Source organism: Rousettus aegyptiacus, unplaced genomic scaffold (genome assembly GCF_014176215.1).
Source record: "Rousettus aegyptiacus isolate mRouAeg1 unplaced genomic scaffold, mRouAeg1.p scaffold_m13_p_3, whole genome shotgun sequence".
In the NCBI taxonomy this organism is placed as follows: Eukaryota; Metazoa; Chordata; class Mammalia; order Chiroptera; family Pteropodidae; genus Rousettus; species Rousettus aegyptiacus.
In genome coordinates, this window is record NW_023416306.1 from 168,144,369 (window position 1) to 168,153,216 (window position 8,848).

General features: G+C 38.8%; 1 protein-coding gene and 1 pseudogene across 4 annotated transcripts in view; one reads left to right on the top strand and one right to left on the bottom strand.

Moving 5' to 3' along the window:
- PAPOLA (poly(A) polymerase alpha) overlaps positions 1–2,757 on the top strand; it is a 57,866-nt gene extending 55,109 nt beyond the window's left edge. For 3 of the 4 annotated variants that reach the window (XM_016159847.2, XM_016159846.2, XM_036218302.1), the window contains one exon: positions 608–2,757. In XM_016159847.2, the coding sequence (XP_016015333.1) occupies positions 608–703 (96 nt within the window). In that variant the 3' untranslated portion in view covers positions 704–2,757. The remainder of the gene's footprint in view (positions 1–607) is intronic. The other variant, XM_016159848.2, reaches the window with a different exon arrangement.
- A 2,463-nt stretch (positions 2,758–5,220) lies between these two features.
- Positions 5,221–8,212, bottom strand: LOC118615108 (annotated as a pseudogene).
- Positions 8,213–8,848: the final 636 nt, after the last annotated feature.

The window sequence follows — 8,848 nt, forward strand, 5'->3', positions numbered from 1 at the left end:
ACACATTTAAAATTCATCTCCCTGTTTTTGAATGTTAAAGAAGGCTTGTGATTTAGTTTTTTAACATGAAACTTCCCTAAAATTTAGAATAATTATATTATTGTCAAATCGCGTAGATTTAATTTTATAATTTACAGGGTCAGAAAATAAATTTACTGATAACTGCTGCTCCTGTTCATAAGGTGAACTTTAAGTATTCTCCCACATGGGGGTGCTCCAGCACCAGTTAATATCACAGCCATTGGCCATTAGTGTCATTGTAAGTAAAAAGAGTTTAACGTGAACTTAATAATTATATGATAAGTGATTCTTAGAAGAATGTGTTTATAAAAGCAATACTCAGAATTTCTTCACAGTTTTCTATATGTTGCTAAAATATTCCTACTTAATTATTTGAAAATTTTTATAAGTATAGAAGAAATAATATCACAGTAAGTCATATGTACTTGCACTCCACTTTGGTAACATTTTAGAATGTTTTCCTTTAAACTTTTAATGCTTTAATGATAAGGTCGCATCCATTTCTCAGGAAGTAAACCAGTGGAAAGTACATCTCCTTGTTCAGTGACAGTGCTTTGAACGGTGTTGTGTTTGCTTCTGTTCTCAGAAAACATCCAGTACAGACCTTTCCGATATCCCTGCTCTCCCTGCAAATCCTATTCCTGTTATCAAGAATTCAATAAAGCTGAGATTGAATCGGTAAAACCACCTCAGGGGTCCATAAACAATATCTGCCAACTCAACCTATTGTCTTCAAATGCTAAAAAGGAGAATGGAGGGTACAAGACTAGACATGACTGAAAATGGATTTAGGTTTTTTCTGCGACCTCCCGTTCTGGCTCATCAGCACCCGATCGGAAGCCCAGGTTAGTCCGTGGAGCCAGGAGTGCTGTTCCTATTGTGTTAGCAGCAGTTGCATCAACTATTTCAAAAATTTACTGCCTTTAAAAAAACCTCAAGCTATATTTGTATTCATAATTGACATCTGGATTGGGTTTATTGTTTGATGCATTGTTTGGAAAATTTGCGATATAAACTGGCATAAGAATTCCTTATTCTGATGATGCACTTTTATGTATTTTTTTTATTAGAAAGTAGAACTAATTTTAGATTTTCAGCTTGATGGATTTTCATTTTTTCCTGAAGAGTTTTTTTTACCATTAGTCTTCAAATTGGATACCATTGTGCAGTGGGGTACCGTTGTACCTCAGAGAACGGATAAGAGTATATCTGGTTCAGTCCCTGTGAGGTAACTGTAACCCCTAAAATGAAATGTCAGATATAGGGTATATATTTGACCTTGAAAGGATAATTAGGAAATACTTGGTTTTGATGGAGTCATGATTAAGAAATGATATATTAGTTTTATTTATAGAATTCTTTAGAGTGCATACAAATCAGCGATCAGCCAGCAGATATTTTTCTTTGAGCTTGTTAAAGCTCCATATTCTTTTGCCTTCAATCTGTTGTCTTTGAAACAAACAAAGCTTTTTGCTCCCTCCCCCTTTTTCTTTTTTTCTTTTTGCTTGTATGCATAAGGTAGGATTTATTTCATACAAAACAAAAATGCCAGTATTTTCTCAAGCCATGATGTGAAACCAGTGACCCTGTGGCCACATGGCACAGAACACTAAATTTTGGTCCCATGGCTGAAACTTTAGGGTGAGTAAAAGTAATGCCTGTGAACATGATACCTAACTTGGATGGCCATTTGATCTCTAAGAGGAATTTTGTACACTCCACAGAACTCCTGTCTATAGTAAAGTTGTTTTCCATTTTAAACATGTGGGCAAAAAGGCATTTTCTCCAAGAATTTTAAACTAATTTTTACTTTTAAATGGTTGACCAAAATTTGTCAGTAAATTTTACATGTAGGAACATTTTAAAAATCATTTCTAGCAAGCACTTGACATCTCGTCAGCTCTTTACTCCTTTTTCATTTTGTTTTATCCTATCATTAGATTAGGAACCCTTTTCTTTGAAGAAAATTCTTTCTCGCAATTAAGCAGCAGCACACCCATCTTTACGAAGTGTGAGGGATGCCAGATGTCGATAGATGCACTCTTTCTGAATCTGGACGAAGCAAACCTAACAGATTTTTCTGATGAGCATGTTTTACGAATCCTCCATTGTGCTCCGTTCTATCACATGTGCATTTTTCATGTTAAACTGCAGTTACTTAAACTCTTCCCCTGCCCTTCTAAATTAATTTTCCAAAGTTGGAGTGTAGTCTTTTCCCCTTTAGGCTATGCATTAATTGAGGCTTTCTTTTCACCATACTTTATGATGTCTAGTATCCACTGTTTCCAGTTCCCACGTCTTTGCACAGTCACCTTGCCCATTCTCCCACCACCTAAGAAAAAAAGATGGTCATACTAACAGGTGAAGTGTACAAGGTGTCTGTGTGTTTTGTGTAGCTTCAGAGTTAGATTGAAATTGCCAGGCACAGATTTAGTCTTGTCATTTTGTTTACACATTGGGGAAAAAAAAATTCAGTTTATTAAACGTTTCATGTAACTGCACCCAAGTTTTGCCAAGCTGGAAACTTGGACCTTTTCTGTGTAGTGACTTTTTAATTCTAGTTTTCATAACCTGGAGGTCGGACTGTTGCTTTCGCATGATGTACGTAGTGTCTCATGACTGGAGTTTGCTTTGTTTTATAGTATCTGTACTCCTTGTATTTTTCAAGAGCTATTTTGTAAACAGATGATGTATTTCTCCATTGAAAACACAATAAAAAAAAACAGCACAATCCCACAGTTGGCTGGTTTCTTTTGACTGACCGTGTTCTTCTGTTCTCTTCGGTGATCTAATAGGTTCTACCTGTAAGTTTATATAGTATGGCTCTAAGTGAAGATTTGCAAAAGAATTTACTGTGGTTACATATGGAAAAGATTTGTTTCTGGTTAATTTATGCCATTAGCAGCAGCCTGTTATTGATTGATAGCTCACGTAATTAGGTATTTGTTTTTCATATAATTGATTATTCGGGAACAAAACATGAATATAGTTACTATTAATTCACTGTTTCAGCTGTCCCATCCTCTAAAATATGTATTCTATGCGTGTAGACACTATACCTTTTCTGTGTATTTATTTCATGCCTGTAGACAGTGTACCACCGACATGCTTTTCAAAGCTGTTAGTTTTCAAAGCAGTTGGTATTCCAGTTCTGATGTCAGCAGGTGGCACTGTTGATTTTCAATGAATTTAGAATTACGGACTGTAACCAGCCAGGATCCAATGTTTCTCATTTTACTAAACCCAAATCAGATGCTGCTTTTCTTAAACCCCAAATGCTCAGCATTGCATGTTTAACTCATGGGTTGGGAGTGAAAGAGTGTGTGTGTGTGTGTGTGTGTGTGTGTGTGTGTGTGTGTGTGTGTGTGTGTTGGCCAGCTCTTGAGTATGGTTGTTTTAAGTGCTTTGAGTAGAGGAATGGACCTCCTTATGCGAAAGTCATTCTAAGGGACATGTAGTTGTGCATATTTTATTCCCAAAATTGTAAATTGAAAGGCCTTTCCTATGTATAAAAATATATGACTGCAATGTGGGATAACTTTTTATTAAAATTAACTTTCGAGATCAGCAAAAGGAAAAATATTATAAAAATTACCCTTGACTCTATTGTTAACACCTACAGAATTGAACTTCCCGTACTTCCTTTACCTTGATAGATATCTAACCATGAGACCGAATCTCGCACTTTCTGAGTTTTATTATCCACATGGCCTTTTAGCATTTCATTCATCTTAGAATTAGTAAAATGGTAATTAAGAGTTGTGTGTTTTGTGGTTCTTGGTATATTCCGGAATTGAGTTTATTTTTCTAATTAACACCTCTGTTTTTTTCTCCACACAGAAAAAAGTTTTAAAGCTCTGCGTAGTATTTATTCTGGCTGCACTCAAGGTGGCAATAAATGACCAGCAGCTCCAAGTAGTAATTGATATATGAAAGGATAAATCATTAATATACACAAACTTGTAGACCAAACCCTGAAAGTATTAACTGTTAGTGCACGTAAATGCATTTAAATGAAAAGATAAACTGCCTCAAAAGGCATTGAACAATCCCTTGGATACACTTTTGTCTATTTTAATCTAATAAAAGAATAGTACAAGGAATATTAGTTGCCTTTTATCCTGAATTGTATTTTTTTTAATTCTCCATTTTACTCTTCTGTTAGCTTTTCTTCAATCCAAAATCAACAAATGGATGCTGTCTTAACTCACAACCGAACGTCGTAAATGAAATATTAAGTGCGTTCTGTAATAAACATGACCTTCAGTCATACAGAGACCGGTGGTCTGCTTAATTCTGTGTAATACTTGTTTCTCATATTTATGGAATCAGTTTATTCATCCTTTATGCTTATCAGTTTAAAAGTTCTTAGGACATTTTACATCTTTGTTAGCACCAAGAAAGATGGCGTCAGTATTTCCAAGCTACATATTTTTGAAGCAATTGTATGTACTGCATCCTAGAAGTGATTTCATGTACTTGGGAAGTCATTTCAACACCCTTCTGTCCTCAGACGTTCTTCTGTCTCAGTGTTATGTGGACATCATTGTAGCTAATCAAAACATATTTCTATTTTGTTGAAAGGGATGGAATTTTAAGTACATTTTTCCTTTCCTCATCCACTCCCAAATCCGAGGCCTTTCCTTGAAAGGGTGGCGTTAAGGCAGTGCTCAAGTTCACATTTCAGAGAGCTCACATTTGTGTGAAAGGTTATGATTGTAATTACTGCGTTTTTCTCTCCAATTATCTTATTAAATGCTTCACATTTTTAGATAGCTAAAAATCATATCTACAAAGGGCACAGTATTATTTTGAGTTTATAGAGTTTAACCATCTACCATTTAAAATGTTAACTTTGAAAATATTCATACTTTAACATAAATAAGACAATGCAGTCACTTTCCTTTCATTTGGGTATCTTTAAATTCTGCCAGTATGCTGAGAAATATATTTGAAATGAAGAGCAGAACAGTCTGTGTCTGCTTTAAACAAAGCTTTACAATTTTTGCCGTGATAATTTCTAGAGTACAAGGGATAATATCCATAAAAGTTCCTCCTCGCCACCCACCTTTAAGAGTTTTTGTTTGCATGCGTTGTTTATTCTTTAGTGGTAAGAATGAATTTATGCTAAATCCTCTCTTTTTTTTAATCCAAAATGTTTATTGGGATGGTTCCTCACCATCTTGATTCAGGATGCTTTTAGCGCTGCTTCCCTTTGAAGGAGCATCCTGTAAGCCTCGCTTTTCCTCCTGCAGGCGGACAGAGGACAGTGGAGCAGCCAACACAGAACTACCAAGACGGGGGTGATTTCATAGCATCCTGGGCATTTCATGTCCATGAAGTAGGAGCGGAGGCTCCGCACCAGGTGCTGCTGCTGTGTGTCCTCCTCCCTTCTGGAGAGGGGTGAAGGGGGTCCTAGCCAGAGGTTTGTTCTGGTGGGAAAAGCTCCACACTTCCTCTCACTGGGTCCCAGAGTTGACCGCGGAAAGCCGAAGGGTGTGTTGGTTTTGTTTTACATTGAGGAATAAATAATGAGGATTTAGAAGGCCCGGAGCTGATTCGCCCTGGGTGTGAACTTGCCACTGCCACTTCAGTCTTAGCAGCAGACTTCCCTCTTCCACCTGCGTACATCTTAGCCCTAAGACAGTTCACCTAAGTCGTACCACAGCAAAAGACACTTTTCGGAGCAGTGTAAATTCAGCTACACAGTCTTAAAAACGTTTTGTAAAAAATCGTTTTGCCCGTAGTTCTAAATACATTTCAAACAGTTGCATCAATAGAGGTACAAAGCATTAAAGGGAAAACCGTTAAGGGTAGGTTTAAATCCGGAGCTGAGTGGAATGTGATTAATCATTAAATGAGAAAGTGTTATCTAGTCTAAACACGATGCATCTTCGTATTTGGAACTATTCCGTTGTCACTTAATGGGCATTTTTATTTCGTATTAGTCATGTGAGTTCGACCTGATTTGTTTTTAAGTTGTTGCTTAAAAGTACTTTGTAAGCCTTTTAGAAGCATTTCCTTTAATTTGTAAGATGCTATTTTTTGATCCAACAGATTTCAATCTGAAAATAAGTATTTTGAATAATTCAGAATTTTGATTTAAATGGGTTTCTTATAGCTCATTGCAAACGTTTATCTTGGTCTTGTATATTTTTAATGTCATAGAATCCTAAAATCATTCAATTTATTTTGGGGATAATACAAGTTTTGCTCTAGGAAAACGTACGTAAATGCAAAGTAACGAAGTTATTTCTGAGGAGTGAAAGGACCTTGTGCCACTGTGGTGCCCCCCCCACACACACACATATGTTGGTATTTGGGTTCTTTTCAGATTTCAGGCGTAAGGAAGTAGGTATATGTATTTTAATATAATAATGTAAAATGTCCCAACTTTGTTCCTTGTGGATGCTATCTGTCTCTTGGCATAACACCCTCCTTACAAACTTTCACACTGTGTGGTGCCTGGTGCTGTGTGATTTCCAGAAATCTGGCATGAGAATTGGTCCTTGTTTGCGTTTTCTGACTGCAGTGGAGCTGTTAATAAAGAGATTGATGATAAAGTCGTCGAGAAGAGACAGTTGGGCAGAACCGCTCCCCGTGAGTGACAGAGGGCACGATCTGCCTTCACAGCCAAGAAAGCCGCCCCCAGCAGAGACCCGACCGTGCCTGGACGCTGTGCCAAGCCTGCCGGCGGGGGCCGTGCCGCACCGCTAGGCCGCTGTGTCTGACGCAGACTTGCTTTGCGTTCCCATTTTTATCCTTAAGTTTGCGGCGTGTTCAGGACAAGTATATTTGCAAATATGACACGCATTTCCCCACTGCAAAATAATTATTTTTGCAAATTCTTGAAAGCACTCAGTTCATCTGAATTTGGTTTATTGACATGGTTTTATTTAGAAAGCATTGCTACAATTTTTATAGAAAGCCTAGGTATTTTCTAGGCAATGACCACCTCGATCTTTTGTTTTTTTTAGGTTAATTACCTTTATTCATTTTTTAAAAGATTTTTTTTAATTAACTTTTTTAGGGCCATCTCAGTCTTACGGGCCTCGGCTCTGACAGCCTCAAAAACCACTTGCCCCGCAGTAAGCGCTGGTTACGAGGGCGTCAGATGTCTTGGTCGTCGTCGTGGTGATGGTGTGTTTTTCCTCTCACTGTGGGCAAGCTGACGCTCCTGACACTCAGTGTCCCGCCTCGGAGGTCTCTAACGCCGACTTCGAGACAGGTTCTGACTATGTCCTAAGCTGTCCTAGGTTCCATGTTTTCTACATGAGCACCTTGAATGTAAAACTCTGTTATGGGTCATGTTTCTCCGGAGAGGAAACTGCCATGTCGCCTTCGTTTTGTTAAATAACCCGAATGTGAACCTGTTATAGTTTCTTGACAATGAAAATTCTTGAAAAAGTTAATTTTGCAAGTATGGTTTTTGCCATCTGCCAAAACGTGGATCTGTGTGTGTGTGTGTGTGTGTGTGTGTGTGTGTGCTTTAAATAATATATATATATAAAATATATAATATATATTTTAAATATAATTTTAGCATATAAATTTAAAAAGTAGATGGGGTTCAAGGTGGTTTCCTTGATCCGCAATAGTTCTACTGTTCCTTTTAGAAGCAAGTTCTAACCAATCTACTTCCTTTAACATGAAACCTTCAAACAGATTTCCTAATTGTCACTGGTTGGTTTTCTCATCCCAATTAAAATCATGTTCTGGGATGTATTTTATGGCCAGAGCGCATTAAGACTACGAGGCCAGACCAGGCCTGAGTATGTTGGCACGTCACCGACAGCCTCTAGTGCTGGCGATCTGCCCCTTACCAAGCATCTCCAGGACCTGGGCAACTGCAAGGGAATCAGATCGGGCCCCTACCCCTGAAAATAACAGAATCAGGATCAGTCCTCCAAGTGAAGTGGTTCTTGGAATGATGGAGCCACTTGTACCTTAGGGTCGTAGCAGGTTCCTTAGTAGACGTTGTCGAGGTTTGGCGTGAGCGTGAGCTGTTGCTAAGCTGGAACTCCTGGCGCAGGGCTCAAGAAGAGCGTGGCTGTGCAGTGGTGACTTACACGGAGGAATTAGCTTAAACAGCTTGGCAGATTTCATGGCATTTCTCTCCGTGCCTGTGTGGTTCCAAAGTGGTTTTTCCTTCTATTCTGCATTGTTTGTTCTCTTGACTTACCTTTGACATGGGCGGAAGTAAAAGGGAATGTTTGCAGGACCCTGGTCTAGCAGCCTTCCTTGGTGTTCTCGGATGCTAGCATGTTTGAGATCCCATTCTCTGAGGCCAGGGTTCATAGAGTTCCTGGGATCTCCCAAAAAGTTCACGGCCCCGACTTCCCAGGTCGGCTTCCAATCTCAGGCCCCTAAACCTGTCCCTACAAAATAGCCGTGGGTGCTGGGGCGGGGCAGAAGCGCGGCAAGCTGCAAGGGCTCCTGGTGTTTCCCGTCAGCTCCGTTTGGCCTCCTGTTACCTTTATAAAGAGTTTTGGATTTGGCTATTGTGAAGCGAACTGGCTGTTTGGAAATCTTGAAAATGTTACTTCATTTCTAGAAGGGTTTGAGATGACTTAGACTTTTGAAATGGCTAAGAGTGAAATGTTTAAAAGGGTGTTGCAGTCAGGGTAAAGGAAACGTACAGCAAAGCGAGGCCGGAACCTAGAGAAAAATAACCTACTGCCGCCTCCCCCTTGATCGGTCGGCAAGTGTGTCCGATTCTCCCCCAAGCACGCCCCTAGTCCTTGGTTTCATGGAATTTACATTCCAACAGAAGTTAAATTTTTTTGTAACACTTTTATTAGTAACGGCTAGTTAGTTGCCAAACCAC